The following is a 16,371-nucleotide window of genomic DNA, read 5'->3' as shown; positions in this document are numbered from 1 at the left end:
ACGGATCTGTGTTTGTCCATTGGAATGTCATCAGTTCCATTTTTTATTTTCCTCTCCTCTATCATATACCCTCTTACTGGTCTCTTCACTAAACTAAACAGGCCCAGACTTCACAGTTTGTTGGCAGCCTCCCCCATTCTCAGAGCCTGTCTCAGAAATCCCCTTTCTATTGGCTATATCCTTTATAGAGACTGAATGTCCGCAACTGAGTGTGTGTCCAGAGCAGATTATTCTCCATCCCATTCCTTAGGCATCTGAACATTGTCTTTGTTTTGACCACTGCTAAGAATGAGCCAAGCTGCCATCAGTGGCAACCAGGTCTTTCCCATAATGTGAGTTCTAGTGGAGATATTTCCCTCCGGTACATGTTTTATCAAAGCTTTGTTTCTTTTTCACTCCTCATAACAACCCCCCCCCCATAGTGCGTGTAGTGTCTCATATTAACATTGTCTCTCCATCCAGGCATTCGTACTGCGACCATCACCCTAGAGCCTGAGAACATTAAGGAAATCAGAGGAACGTATAGTACGTGCAGGAGACTCCATTCTCCCTCAGTGTTGGACACCTTCTCTCCTACTCCATGTCAGATTCCAACACAACTGACTTCACCAACCCCTCCACCTTCATCCTGCTGGGCATTCCTGGCCTGGAGGCAGCCCATGTGTGGATCTCCATCCCCTTCTGCACCATGTACGCCATAGCCATGTTAGGAAACTTCACCATCCTGTTCATCGTGAAGAGGGAGCCGAGCCTTCATGTGCCTATGTACTATTTCCTCTGCATGCTGGTCATCACCGACCTGGTCCTGTCCACATCCATCTTGCCAAAAACACTGAGCATCTTCTGGTTCAATTCCAGGGAGATCGATTTCAGTGCCTGCCTCATCCAGATGTTCTTCATTCACTGCTTCTTAGTGATGGAGTCTGGGATCCTCGTGACCATGGCTCTGGATCGCTATGTGGCCATCTGCCACCCCCTGAGACATTCCACCACTCTGGCAAACCCAGTGGTGGCTAAGATTGGCCTGGCCATGGTGCTGCGTGGCATCATGCTCATACTGCCCTATCCCTTACTGGCGAGGCAGTGGCCATATTGCAAAAGCAACATCATCCCCGACATACACTGCACGCACATAGCAGTGGTGAAGCTGGCTTGCGCCGACACCCACATCATTAATTATTACAGCCTCTTTGTGCTATTCTGCGTCAGGGGTCTGGATATGTTTTTTATTGCTGTGTCCTATACCCAGATCCTCAGGGCCGTCTTCAGCCTCCCCACACAGGACGCCCGGCTCAAGACTTTTGGGACCTGCAGCTCCCACCTCTGTTCCATCTTAGCCTTTTACATCCCAGGTCTCTTCTCCTTCCTCACATACCGATTTGGCTACAATGTGGCCCTGCATTTCCATGTTCTCATTGGCAACGTGAGCCTCCTAGTGCCACCCATGCTAAACCCCATCATCTATGGTGTGATGACCAAACAGATCCAGGACAGGCTGCTCTGGCTCTTTTCTCATAAAGACATCTGAATTGTAATCCTGGTGCTCTAACTGTCAGACCAAACTGCGTTCAGAGCTGGCTGGTGAGATAGGCCTGGGCCCACTTCCCTGAATCACTTACTAGACTGTCAAAGTGACATTGAATCCTTTCCTGGCCTTACTGTGCTGTGTCAACGTGACAGACTGGGGAATCGGTCTGTATACAACTAACATAGGGTTCCCATCGTTCCAACTGCATTTAACTGGACCACTGAGGGCCCATGCCCTGCCCTGCCTATTCCCCCAAGGCCCTGCCCCCTTTTCATTCTACCAGCAAGGCCCTGCCTCTGTTCTGCCTTTTCCTCCAAAGCCCACCCTTGTCGCTCACTGCTCTTCTCCCCATCCCCAACCTCTCACTGGATCATCTCCACCTCTCTGCCCCCAGCCCCCAGCTGGTCTCTCTCTGCCCGAGTCTGAAGCAGGAGCTGCTGCAGTCTGACAAGCAGCCTGCAGTGGATGCAGCGCTGGGGCCAACAGGACAATCAGGAGCAGAGCTGGAGTCCAGGAAGCTGTATAAAAGCAACTGAGGGTTGAGTGCAGGGTTGTGTGGCAGGTGTGCAAGGCTGTGCATCATACAGCTTGTGACCCCTAAGTCTCAGCAGAGTCCCGAGGGCAGAGACTATTGTGTGACTTATTGTTTTAGCTTTCAGCTTCCTCTCTTTCCTCCTGACTGAGGGTCTCTAGCAGGCAGGGTCCCTGCAATGGGGATGGGCTGGGAGTCAGGCTCTCCAATAATGCTTTATAGAAATATGCTTAGGAGTATAAATATGACATATCTGGAATATGTTTTATACTACATGTGTCCCATAGACCGCTTCTGCCAGCATAATTAACCAAGTGCCTCCCGCTGATGCAACATTTATCGGTCAGGGGTGTGTTTTTTCACACCCATGACACCCAAAGGTTTTACCCACAAAATTGTTAGTGTAGACAAAGCCTGAGTTGCATGCTGATAAAGACGTCCACTGCCTCAATTCCTGCACTTTTTAAGAAGATTGCAATTTTCTGCTGGTCTTCTCTGTCAGCAAACCCAGCTGCTTGCATAGATGTATCTCAAAACACTGCCTGAGTCTCTTCCCAGACTCTGCACCATTACCAGAGAGTTTCAACTGCTTGGGGGCCTTCAATTGCTCCATCTCCAGGATGGCTCCTTTGTTCCTTCACAATAGCCCTGTTATCTCTTCCCTCTCCTCTGGTCTCCCCTCTGGTACAAGGGTTTGTCTTGGGAAAGCACGAGGAGGCAATACCACCTTTCGAAGGAAGGAGGCGTAAAGCCTGCCAGTGACAAAATTGTCCATACTGCCAGGTGTGATCCCTGCATGGCTAAGCAGGGGATAGATTCTACCTTAGAGAGTATAGAGTTATGTATCCTAGGAGAGGGGCCCAGATAAGGAAATTGGGGAAGGAATAGTGGGAGTACAGGAATGTCTCCTCACTGATCACATGGGAAAGGATGCCCAGGAGAGAATGGCTGGTTCAGCATCTCTGTACCCAGGCACTCAGCCTGTGGTTCAGGCTTTGAGAGGGAACCGTGTAACTGACCTCTCCCTCTCTCGGGGGCAGAGAGAGGGGTAATGAAGGGTACCTCAATCCAGGTCCTAATTTTTCAGGAGTTTGTTCCTGACATGCTTGTGAAAACTAACCCTGTCTCTTTAGGACAGGAGGTCGATCCTGCTGAAAATGATTATTTATGAAAATGCTAATGACCCATTAGACAGAGGGGAAGAATAATTCCGTGGATTGGTAAGACATGGAAGGCAGCTGTGAAAGAGCTGCTGAGATGTCATAAACAGATAGCTAAGGGTTAATGTTCTTTTACCTGTAAAGGGTTAACACAGGGAACCAAACACCTGACCAGAGGACCAATCAGGAAACAAGACTTTTTCAAATCTGGGTGGAGGGAAGTTTTGGGTGTGAGTTCTTTGTTCTTTGTCTTGTGTCTGTGCCCTCTCGGCTCTAAGAGTGATTTTTCTATCTCCTGGCTTTCTAATCTTCTGTTTCCAAGTTGTAAGTACAAGGATAATAAGACAATAGGTTTATATTGTTTTCTTTTGTATTTACATGTGTGTAGTTGCTGGAATGTTTTAAATTGTATTCTTTTAGAATAAGGCTGTTTATTCATTTTTCTTTTAAGCAATTGATCCTGTATATTGTCTACTTGAAACAGAGCCTATTTTTAATGTCCTTTTTTCTTTCTTTTTATATAAAGCTTTCTTTTTAAGACCTGTTGGGGTTTTTCTTTAGTGGGGACTCCAGGGAATTGAGTCTGCAGCTCACCAGGGAATTGGTCTGTCTGCTATCTAAGAAGCCATCCTAGGCATTTACAGAGCATCTGACCCTAGGGAGGCCTAGGCCCTATCCCAAGTTTTCTTCGTAATCAACTATAATTTTTAAATATACACAAATGCACAGAGCAGCCAGTTCCTCTCTGACTCAGCTCAAAGCCCAAGAGTTCTCATCTCCCTTTGGAAAGGCCCTTTAATTACTGTTTACTCTTAAAGCTGGACAACAAACACAGCAGTGCAGACATGGAAAGAAAGACATTGGCTAGAGTGTCTCTGGTCTCCGGCCTCTTTGCATCCAGATGACACTTCTCCCCTAGAGGCTGAGCGAACCCCACTGGGATTGCACAGAGCCCTGCATCAGCTCTCGGCGTGGGATGTTGTTGCAGACGCTGGGGTGAGAGAAGTGTGGGATATGGCTACCTGACGGGGATTCCCAAGAAAGACACTTCCACTTCGCAATTCACAGATTCCCATCTCTAGCTGGTGAGTTCACCTGCTGGACAAACCAAGAGCAACATGGGCCTGATGGGATAGAGAATAAGTCTATTGTCATTAATGATCTGCACAGCCATTAAAATTCCCAGGCCCTTGCCACAGGGGTGAGTTTGACCCGTATCACTGTCCAAAATGTCATTCCTTTCTGTGGACACCCAGCTGCCCCTGCCAATGGCCTCACGGCCCGAGACAGATGTATTTTAGTGGATCCTTCATGATGAAAGATGTTAGTAGATGGACAGTACAAGGCCAAATTTGGAGGCCATGCCCTGTATTTTGCTCAGGACCCACTAAGGCAAAATTTCCCTTGGAGTAAGAACTGAATAAAGAACTCAGGAGCCAGCTGTGTGTTAATGCACAGACACTGCTCACTCCCTCCTCTAGCAATTTTAGGTTTTGTCTGTTAAAAGTGTGTGTGTGCGGGGGGAGGGGGGGTCATTACCTGACTTTTATCTGCTGCAAAGAACTGAGGAATAATTATAAGGATTTTTGAACATGGGCAGCACTCTCCTAGCTTCATTTGAGACTTTGGCTGAACTGTTATGCCTGAAACATTGAAAACACAATTCAGCCAGGAGGAGACACCCAGCATTGCAAATGTAAGTCCTAATCGTTACAGTCTGGCAAACTTAAAAAAAAATAAAATGAGATCTCCTAATTGAAGCTCTCAGAGAGCCTTAACTAAGGGGGCCCCCCAGAACCACCTACAATGGCTAAGCTGTTTACTTCAATAATGTCAGTGCTAATGAGTTCCACAGGTCAAACAGGTATTGGGTGTTAGACGTTCAGATTTTCTATGTAACTGAATGTTCCCTTGTTTGTGTGTTGTGAAACAGAGTAAATACAAACGCCTGATTTACTTTCTTTCCTGAAAGAGTCATATGATTCAAGGTCAGAAGGGGTGATTTGATCATCCAGCCTGATGTCCTGTATAACAAAGGCCATTAAATTTTACCCAGTTACCCTTGAGTCGAGCCTTATAACATCTGTGCGACTAAGCCCTGCTCCAATCTAGGATTTTACTTTACAAAATCATAGAGCCATGGAGTTAACGGGCTACCAATATGTAGGATGTGTTGTGTCTAAACCATCCTAGAGAGACTGGCGTCCCACCACCTTAGGGATACCTCCAGGGGAGGAGCTTCCACAACCTCACAAAGTGTCTGTTCCACTGTCCTCCTGTTCTTAAAGTTAGGAAGTTTTTCCTCAGATATAATTCCTCCATCTTTCTTATCGCAGCCTTTCAAGTATCCAAAGACTGCTCCCATCTCTCCCTCAATCTCCTCTTTTCCAAACCAAACACAAATGGTTGCTTCAGCCCTTGCTCGTATGCCTTGTCCTCTATCCCTTTGATCATCATTGTCGCTTGCCTCTGGATCCTTTCCAATTTCTCTACATCCTTCCTATACATCGGTGACCCAAACTAGACACAATGCTCCAGCTGAGGCCTAACCAGTGCCTGGTAGTTGAGTACTATCACCTCCCATGATTTCCATTTCCCTTTTCTGAAAAAATCAACACCCCTGAAAAATGTAGCTATATCAACCTAACCCTGGTGTAGAAGGCATTAGGTCAACAGAAGAATTCTTCAATGGACTTAGCTTCCCGTCTTGGGGAGATGGATTAACAACTTTGAAAGGAGAACCCCTGCTGTCTGTATAAGTAGTGTCAACATTGAAGCACTCGAGCAGGACCATTGTAGCTTTTTAAGTGCAGAAGAGTCCTTAATCAGATCTTCCAGAAAAGCATCCAGTCTGGATCTGCTGGCATGGAGAGTTGGAGAACCCACCACTTCTCTTCGCAGTGTGTTGCAAATGTTAATCGTCCAGAGTGGTAATCATTTAGCCCTTATTTCCAACTATAATATTTTTGGCTTCAGATTCCAGTGATTGGGTCCTGCTTTTCCTTTCTTCAGTAGATTAAAGAGTATGTTATTGATATTTAAGATGAATAAATGAAGCTCCTTAAGTCACTCTCTCTGCAGATAAAATTTACAGATGACCCAAAGATTGGCAGATTGGTTACAAAAAGGAGGCTGGGGCAAGCACATTGATTGACCTGGAACATATGGTGAGCTGGGGCCATGGAAACAAAATATTTTAATACAGACAAATGCAAAGGGATCCTCTTGGAAGAGGGAATGCAGTCTTGATCCACAGACCACGGCACTGCATTATGGGACACAGGGACCGTGGAAAGGATTTAGGGGTCATTGTAGACACCCAACTCATTGTGAGCTCTCAGCTTGATGCTGTTGCCAAAAGCACTGATGAGATCCTTGGATACATAAACAGGGGAGTGGTGAGTTGGAGCAAGAGAATGATTTTACCTCCGCACTGACTGTTTCCACTCCCAGGTTCCACATTTCAAGAAATGATGTTGAAAAATTGGAGAGGGTGCGTGTTTTTATGAGGTTCTGCAGGGATCCGTTTTTGGCCCAACACTATTCAATATTTTCATCAATGATCTGGAATCAAAGAGAAAAATTAACAATGGCCCATTGACAACTGTTTTCTAAGATCTTTCAGTTAGCCAGTTTTTGGTCCACTTTACATGTGCTCTACTGATATTGTATAGTGTGCATTTTTTTATCTGAATTTTTCCACCTACTGAAATAAACGCCTCAGAGAAATCAAAGTGTATTGCATCTGCTTGGTTCCCTTGGTTGATCAAAAGTGTGTTCTCATTTCAGGATAAAATCGGGTTTATCTGACAAGACATGTTTTCCATACACCATGTTGTTGACTGCATTAATTATATTCCTATGTTTTTTTTAACTAATCCCAGCCCAGCTTTTCCATTCTTTATTAATTTTGTAAAATCTTTTTTTTAAACTTTCCCTTTTTTAATTGAATATTTTACATTTAACCCAGATCTGTCCTGTTCTCCCTCGTAACTCGGGTGTTTGGAACTCTACGATTCAGTTGTAGATGCTGTTTGTCACCCTCCTTGTCTTCTAATGGACTGGGAAGTATTTTATCATCTTAGGTGATATATGTTTCTCATTCTGCTTCTTTCCGAATGCAGAACACAAGTATATATTGAAGGTATCTACCTTTCCTGCAACATTAACAAACTTTGTTTCTCCCTCAAAGAATTGAGCTAAAGCTTTTCTAGGATTTCTTTTGTTCTCAAAATACTTTAATAAGTTCCTTTTTGTGATTCTTGAACCTGCAAAACCTGGATTTTTCTATGATGTTTTTAGCATCTCTTATGAATTTTCATAAATTCCAATTTGTATTATTTGCTCTCTATTTTCCCTTTTCCCCATATGTTATATATTTCTAACCATTCTGTTCCCTCTCCCCCACAACGCCCCGCCCCAATTGCTGCCTTCACTTTGTCAGTAAACCAAGTTTTTTGTCCAAAATTCTCTACTTTCTTGATAGTGGAATAGTGAATTTTTGCCAATCTCATAAACTCTTCTTCAAGAACTCCCAATTTTCATTCCCATTTTTAATCTTGAAATTGTTCCTCTCAGTCACTTTTATTGATCTTTTGCCTCTCCTTTGGGGAATTAGCCCTTTTGAAACACTAAGTGAATTGCCTCATTAGACTGACTTCACACTCTGTAAGACAATTCACATCCTTTCATGTATTTATACGTGCTCCTGTATTTTCCACTCCATGCATTTGATGAAGTAGGTTCTAGCCCAGGATAGCTTATTCCAAAATGAATTTGTAAGTCTCTGAGGTGCCACAAGGACTCTTTGTTGTTTTTGCAGATATCATCTAACACAGCTAACGCTCTGAAACTAAGTGTCTATAGATATTACTGGTCGGGAACTGTTCTGTATTTGTCCATTTGAATGTAATAAGTTCCATTTTTTATTTATCTCTCATCTATCATAAGCCCCCTTCTTTGTCTCTTCTCTATGCTCAACACTCTGTCGGCATATGGTGGCCTCTCCCATTCTCTTAACCTGTCTCAGAAATCCCCTGTCTATTGGCTATACACTATATAGAGAACGAGTGTCCACAACTGAGCGCATGTCCAGAGCAGGGTATTCTCCATTCCCCTCCTTGGGCATCTGAACATTGTCTTTGTTTTGGCCACAGCTGCAAATAAGCCACTGTTTCCATGGAGCTGCTATCAATGATGCTCAGGTGTTTTCCATGAGGTGAGTTCTAATTGGGATGTTTCCCTCTGGTAATGTTTTGTCAAAGCTTTGTTTCTTTTTAACTCTTAGATTTTGAGCGCCATAAAATGTGGACTTGGCATTAGTAGAGTCAGTTGTTAATAATTCATTTATCTGAATAGTGAAAATGTCATTTTTTCAGTGTGTGAAGAGTGACCAATTTCATTCACCCCTGAGAACAGTCCCCAGTTGTGCATGTAGTGTCTCATATTAACATTTCCTCTCCATTCAGGCATTGGTACTGTGACCATCACTCTAGAGCCTGGGCACATATACAAATTCAGAGGAACATACAGTAAATGCAAGAGACACCGTTCTGCCTCAGAGATGGACACCTTCTCCTTTACTCCATGTCAGATTCTAACACAACCAACTTCACCAACCCCTCCACCTTCATCCTGCTGGGCATTCCTGGCCTGGCTTCTGTGCTATGTACATCATAGCTGTCTCGAGGATCCTCACCATCCTGTTCATCATAAAGAGGGAGAGGAGCTTCCATGCCCCCATGTACTATTTCCTTTGCATGCTGGCCATCACCAACCTGGTGTTGTCTACATCCATGCTGCCCAAAATGCTGAGCACCTTCTGGTTCAATTCGAGGGAGATCGATTTCAGTGCCAGCCTCACCGAGATGTACTTCATTCACTTGTTCTCGGTGATGGAGTCTGGGATCCTCATGGCCATGGGTTTTGATCGCTATGTGGCCATCTGTGATCCCCTCAGACATTGCACTGTCCTGGCATACCACATGGTGGCCAAGATTGACTTGGCTGTGGTGCTGCTTGGTGGCATGATCATACTGCCTTATCTCATCCTGACAAGGCAGTGGCCATATTCTGAAACCAACATCATACCCGATACATACTGTGCACATACAGCTGTGGTGAAGCTGGCATGCGCTGATACCTGCATCAGTAGTTATTATGGCCTCTTTGTGCTATTCTTTGTAAAGGGTCTGAATATGTTTTTTGTTGCCTTGTCCTATACCCAGATCCTCAGGGCCATCTTCAGCTTCCTGACAAAGGATGCCTGGCTCAAGACCTTTGGGACCTGCAGCTCCCACCTCTGTTCCATCTTAGCCTTTTTCATTTCAGCTCTCTTCTCCTCCCTCACATACTGATTTGGCCAGAATGTGGCCCTGCATTTCTGAGTTCTCACTGGCAATGTGAACCTTCTGGTGTCCCCCATGCTAAACCCCGTCATCTACAAGGTGAGGACCAAACAGATCCAGGACAGGCTGCTCCGGCTCTTTATTCATAAAGAGATCTAATGTTTCTCCTTGTGCTCTGGCTCTGATCTCCATGCAGAGCTGTCTGGTAAAATGGTGCTGGGCCCTCTTCCCTAAGTTAATTACAGGACAGACAAAGTGACATTGAATCCTTTTCTGGCCTTACTGTGCTGTGTTAGCATGACAGACTGGGGAATAGGTCTGTGTACAGCTCATTAGCTTTCTACCTTTCTTATTGCTTTTAAGCAGAACTCAGAGGCCCTGCCCCCTTTCCAGTGGGACATAGATGATGAGGTGAAACTCAGGACAAATGGCTGCTTAAAGCAGGACCAACCCCCAAATTGCCCCACCAAGAATTGAACTCATAACACTGGGTTTAGCAGGCCAATGCTCACACCACGGAGCTATCCCTCCCCCTGCTTAGCATTATCTTCCTCAAAGCCCTGGCTTATCTGCTACCTTACCCTGTAGGAGCCTATGTTCTGGCAGTAGCCTGCACAAAGTAACCTGAGTGCTGACACAGCTCCACAGCTAACGAGCTGCTCAGAGTCTTCACTAAGACCTCAATTCTGGTGGGATTCTCCAGTGAGGTGTTCCCTCCCATTTCCCCAGCAGGTCCCATCTATTAGGTATTCTCAGAGCATGCCTCTCTGATGGGGCCCTGTGGGTTGGGAATGTGTGTGTTTGCATGTGCGTCCATGTGTGTATGTGACTCCATGTGTGCATGTGTGTTTGTGTGTGCATGTGGGTCCAAGTGTGTGTGCGCATCCGTGGGTCTTTGTATGTACGTGTGTCTGTTTGTGTGTCTGTTTGCATGTGTGTGCAGGTGTGTGTGCACATGTGAGACTGTGTGTGTGCTTGCATGTGGGTCAGTGTGTGTGCATCCAAGTGTATGCTTGTGTACGTGTGTGTGTGTCTGTTTGCATGTGTGTCCATGTGTCTGCACCCCCAGAATACCTCAATAGCCCAGTGGCTTAGCACCCTGATCTATAATGTGGGAGACCCAGATTCAAGTCCCTGCTCTGCTGAATGTTTGTTTGTATAAAGTGAAACAGCACAAGCTGGAGAGACTGAGCATCCCAGTCAGAATAGCCATTTGTGGGGTGCTCAGGGCACTCATGTGGGAGATATGTGTTATGTCTCTGCTCCAAAGCAGGTAGAACATAGATTTTGGATCTGAGTCTCCCACATCTCTCTTGCATCTGTCACTAGAAAATGCTGACCTTTCCTAGGCACCTTTCTCCAGCAGAGGGCTCATAGCTGACAATCCCACATGGAAATAGATGCCTCTCTCCAGCCAATCTGCTGAGCTCCTGAACACCCAAATCAATGGGAGTTACGTGCTTAAGGACCGTGCAATGGATATTGAGTGCTTGTGGAGCCAACATCTAGGGCAAGCCTACCTTATGGGCTCCAGCAAGCCAACATACTGAATAATGCAATCAAAGGAAAAGTACTGGTGAGTCTTCTAAACTCAGGGCCAAAGGGTGTGGGGTGCACAGGTGGCTGACTTTAGGGTGCTGCCAGAGAAGCATCAAGAAATCTCTTCTAAGAGTGAGGTGACCATTTTTGATGACTGGTGTGACGTTGCACCCCATAAGGCTTTATGGAAGTATGCTTATGAAGGTCAATATGGCATAACTGCTGTATGTTTTATTCTACATATGCCATGTAACATATCTCTGTAAAGGTTACGATCTACTAAATCTATTCATCCTATTTATATGTATATATCATTTTTGTACTTGAATTATGAATATTGGCTGTATATTGGTTTAATTTTAAATAGCCTTAGTAAGGCATTTGGTCAGTTCAAGGTAGCATGTGAACCATGGCTGCTATCTGTAAGTTCTGAGTCATGCATAGACATGTGACTTGCCCATGTGACTCCAAAACTCCATCTTGTAGCTGGGATTCTACACAGGGGGAGGGAGGAGTGTGCACCCACAAGAGAAAGTATGTTTAAACCCCTCGGAGACTCCTCCATTTTGTCTTCAGTTAGCTCCAGAAATAGCCTCTCCACCCCTAGAGAATACCTGAAAGAAATTAGAAAAAAAGACAGTAACCATGGGGGTGTGAGTGACTGCTGGACCCAGACTAGAAGGAGGCTAGTCTGTAAAAGAAACTTACTGGAACATCTCTGAGGAGGATGTTTTATCTGTATTCAGTTATCTTACTGTATTAGGGATAGACTTGCATGTTTTATTTTAGTTTGCTTGGTAATTCACTTTGTTCTGTCTTTTACTACTTGGAATCACTTAAATCCTACTTTCTATATTTATTAAAATCACTTTTTACCTATTAATAAACTCAGAGTATGTATGGGGAGGAGGGGTGCATATCCCTCTATCAGTGTTATAGAGGATGAACAGTTTTTGAGTTTACCCTGTGTAAGCTTTATACAGGGTAAAACAGATTTATTTGGGGTTTGGACTCCACTGGGAATTGGGCATCTGCGTGTCAGAGACAGGAACACTTCGTAAGCTGTTTTCAGTTAAGTCTGCAGTTTGTGGGACATGGTTCAGACCTAGGTCTGTGTTTGTAGCCGGCAAGCATGTCTGGCACAACCAGGCAGGGTTCTGGAGCAGTAGCATAGCTAGTGGGGTGCAGCACATTTTCCCAAAAGCGACGCCTTAGTTAGGGGTTACCACGGTGCCAGTGGTCGAGGCCCACACTCTGCTCTGAAGCTTGGCGTGCAGGGTCGGCAGAGAGAGGGCAGTGGCAACAGCAAAGGTTACTGGGCATGCTCAGTTCGGGTGAGCTTGCTCAGAACCCCCAAAGTAGGGAATTGGGATCAGGAACTGTTTGTGTCGTTACACCGGCACTGGGTTCCTGCAGGCAAAGGGGAGGGCGGCGTGGCCAGAGGAGCCATGGGGGACTGGCTTGGCGTGGCCAGAGAAGCGAGGGGGGACGCAGCATGGCGACCTGCAGCACGGCCAGAGGAGCCATGGGGGGGGCGGCATGGTCAGAGGAACCATGGGGGACCAGCTCGGCGTGGCCGGAGGAGTCAGGGGGGGTACAGCATGGCAGCCCACAGTGTGGCGGGAGGAGCCATGGGGGGGCAGCATGGTCAGAGGAGTCATGGGGGGACAGCGCAGCCGGAGGAGTGAGTGGGGGTACAGCATGGCAGCCCATAGCATGGCCGTAGGAGCCATGGGGGGGCGGCATGATCAGAGGAGCCATGGAGGGACAGTGCAGCTGGAGGAGTGAGGGGGGTACAGCATGGCAGCCCACAGCGTGGCCGGAGGAGTCATGGTGGGGTGGCAAGGCTAGAGGAGCCATGGGGGGATGGCATGGTCGGAGGACTCATGGGGGGACGGCGCAGCTGGAGGAGTGAGAGGGGGCACAGCATGGCAGCCCGCAGCACGGCCAGAGGAGCCATGGGGGGGTGGCATGGTCGGAGGCTCATGGGGGGACGGCGCTGCCGCAGGAGTGAGGGAGGCACTGCATGGCAGCGCACAGTGCAGCTGGAGGAGCCATGGGGGGTGGCAAGGCTGGAGAAGCCATGGGAAGGCGGCACAGCCGGAGAAGCCAGCCAAGCAGGGGGCGCGGAGCAGCGGAGGAAGAGCCAAGGTGGGGCGCCTTTTTGATGTTTGCTCCCCCTGCTCTTAGAACCTGGCTACGCCACTATTCTGGAGTCCCGAGCTGGCAGGGAAGGCAGGGGCAGAATTAGTCTTGGCAAATCAGTTGGCAGGTCCCAAGGGGGTTTCTGTGATCCAATCCGTCACACCTTCCAACCCTAATATTCTATGATTCTATGATTCTGTATGAGTCAGCGATGTGCCCTTGTTGCCAAGAAGGCTAACGACACATTGGGCTGCGCTAGTAAGAGCACTGCCAGAAGATCAAGGGAAGCCTTTATTCTATAATGAGATAACAGGCTCTGTGGATATGGGGAAATCGATGGATGTGATTTATCTTGACTTTGGTAATTAATCCAACCCACACACTGAAGAAGGTAATTGTGGATCTTACTTTTTCAAATATTTCAGTAATGGAATCCCACTGTGGAAAGGTTATTCAATCATAGTATAGGGCTTGAGGAATTGGATAAATGTTCATGATATTCCCAGACCCCATATGGATCGAAAGGAAAGGGATATTTTAGGAACAGATGGTTTTGGGGTAGGAGTTCTTTATATATAAATAAGGAAGTGGCTGAAAATAAAATGAAAGCTATGGGTCAACACCTAAAGGATTTAGCAGTGCTCCTGAAGGTATCCTTAGATCAGCTAATTTCCATACAGAATGGGGTGGCACAGGTTCTAGGGGAATGGGAACAACCCTAAGAGAAGGATCACCTCCACCTCTTGCAGGCTGTTGGTGTCCTACAGAGCAATGTTCTCTTGTCCCTGGCTTGCATGCAAATGCAGATGTGGATTATTGATATGATTCTGGATGGCATGAGACTGCCAGTTCCAGTTCAAACAGTGCTCCAAGGGATGGCTCTTGTTCAAATGGCTAACTTAAGAGTGCTGCCAGAGAAGCAACAAGAAGTCTTTTTTTTCTAAAGATGAGGGGACCAATTTCAATGAATGGCTCTAAGGTGTCCATGACAGGCCAAAACAGCCGGCAAAGTTGCTCTCACTAGAACTAAAGTTGCAGCCCAAAGTGGGAAAACGAAAAGTCCAGTGGTGCTCTCATCAAACCTGGTAACCATGTACCTATTTCACAACCATAGATGCCAGAGACATAATAAAAAAAACAGGACAAGTGTGAGTCAAATCCTCGCACTGTGGTCACCCAAAACAATCCTAAACTGCTGGTTTACACTATCCCTACTGGACCTGGGAGAGTTGTACATAGGGACCAGTTAAATATTGGACTATTAGTCTGATCAGGGCTAATAGAAGGGATAGAGCAGCGTGTCCCAAGGAAACAAACCAATGGGGCTAACCCAAACCCTGTTGAAAATTGGGCAAGAAACCATCAGTTTTAAGAAGGTCCCAGAGAACTACCAGGGGTATACTGCCTGGTAAACTTAGAGATGATTATGTTATTTGTTCTAAGTGGTGTTGTAATGAATACTGTGATATATAGTAGAAAGAAGTGGACATGGGTTGTTAAATGTTCAATTATTGATTGTTAATGGCTTTTTTATATAACGTGATGCCGGTTAATCTTGTTAACATGGGACCTAGATGTGCTGGTTGTAATATAATGGCTGTGGCAGAATATTAGCAAGGGAGAATGTCAGGGGACTGTTGGCCCTTCACTAAAACTTCTTGAGGATTTTTGATTGGCCCTTTCTCAGTACCTAAATGAATGGTCGATGGGAAACCAGGTCCCTGAGAGTGACAGGCCCCAGGGGCAATGGGGAGAGGCCAGCGCTCCCAGTCAGCCTGACTGACAGCACAGGAAGGCCAAGGGGGAGATCAGGATGGTCCCATCCTCCGTGTGAGCTGGGGATGCCAGGGCCAGAGCGGGGCCATGCTAAGGAGAGCTGGGGAACCGCCATGCCAGGCAGAGCTGGCACGGTCACAGAAGCATCCCAGGAGCAGGCCCATGCTGGGAGCAGCCACAGCAGCCAGAGAAACAGTCGAGAGATCCAGGAGCGGTGCTAGGGTTTTTGGCACCCTAGGCGGGGGTCCTTCCGCGGCTCCCGGTCTTAGGGGCACTTTGGCAGCGGATCCCAGAGTGAAGAACCCACCGCAGAATTACCGCCGAAGCCCCGGAGCATGGAAGGACCCCCTGCCGCCGAATTGCCGTCGAGGGTGGCAAAATGCCCCCCCAAAATCCTAGCGCCCTAGGCGACCACCTAAGATGTCTAAATGGAAGCACCAACCCTGCAGAGATCTGAGTTGGAAGCAGAGGTGTGGGCGCCCTAACCAGAGGGGCCAGAGAAGCACCCCAGGGAGCTGGAGGTAGAGTATCAGCACTGCTGGGGCTGGAGCATTGTGGAGTCAGGTGTGGAGAGCAGCTGGGGAGGATGAAGGGGGACCCTGGGCAGAGGGTCAAATGTAGGGAGGCCAGACTTGGAGGGGGAATCATTAACCCACCAGGGGTGGGAGGGAGATGATGCTGGGAAGAAGGGTCCTTGCACGCAGAGCCTGAGGGCATGTGGCCACCACCAGAACAAATGTCCAACTTGCGGTATCCCTGCAGCACAGCCAGGGACTGGGCAGAAGGCCGCAGAGGTGTGAGGGACAGACTGTGCATTGCCCTGACATTCCAGAGACAGCTGTCTGTGGTGTCACTGTGCCCACAGAGCGGGGGTGACGTGTTTTCCTCTAACCTTTCCCATTTTTTTCTTATTTTTTAAATTGGTTGCTGTTTAATAACTTGTATTTGCTTGAACTATATGCTGTGATGGAAGAGAGCACCCTGAACTGGGGACACCCTAGCCCCTGTCCTAAGTGACTATAACAAGATTGTAGGTCAAGCCCTCTGCCTCCCAGGAGAGTGGACAGGGAGCCCTCGAGGTCAGGCAGGAGTGAGATAAAGGGTAAGCAAGAAGGATCGAGTCCTCATATGCTTTCATTAGTGAATTCTGCCAGGTTTGTGAATAAGCCTGGAAGGGTCCCGACAAGAGCGGGACTGTTCCCCCACTCACATCTTCAGGAATTCTTGAAAGGACTCTCCTTACTTTTCTCTTCTAAAGTGAATCTTTTCCCCTTGGAATGTTTTGCTCTGCTGCGCTACACAAGGCCCTTCACCTTTCTGCAAAAGGGTAATAACCGGCTCTGT

The 16,371-nt window shown here is 47.0% G+C and overlaps 2 protein-coding genes across 2 annotated transcripts; both read left to right on the top strand.

The window, feature by feature from the left end:
- The first annotated feature begins 550 nt into the window (after positions 1 to 550).
- On the top strand, positions 551 to 1,686 carry LOC115645482 (olfactory receptor 52R1-like). Its single transcript, XM_030550187.1, has one exon. The coding sequence runs from the start codon at positions 581 to 583 to the stop codon at positions 1,526 to 1,528; it is 948 nt and encodes a 315-aa protein (XP_030406047.1). The 5' UTR covers positions 551 to 580; the 3' UTR covers positions 1,529 to 1,686.
- Positions 1,687 to 8,886: 7,200 nt separating this feature from the next.
- LOC115647970 (olfactory receptor 52R1-like) lies at positions 8,887 to 9,576 on the top strand. Its single transcript, XM_030554952.1, has one exon. The coding sequence runs from the start codon at positions 8,887 to 8,889 to the stop codon at positions 9,574 to 9,576; it is 690 nt and encodes a 229-aa protein (XP_030410812.1).
- Positions 9,577 to 16,371: the final 6,795 nt, after the last annotated feature.

This window comes from Gopherus evgoodei, chromosome 1 (assembly GCF_007399415.2).
Source record: "Gopherus evgoodei ecotype Sinaloan lineage chromosome 1, rGopEvg1_v1.p, whole genome shotgun sequence".
Taxonomy (NCBI): domain Eukaryota; kingdom Metazoa; phylum Chordata; order Testudines; family Testudinidae; genus Gopherus; species Gopherus evgoodei.
The sequence above is the reverse complement of the archived record's forward strand: the minus strand, read 5'-3'. Positions and strand labels throughout refer to the sequence as shown.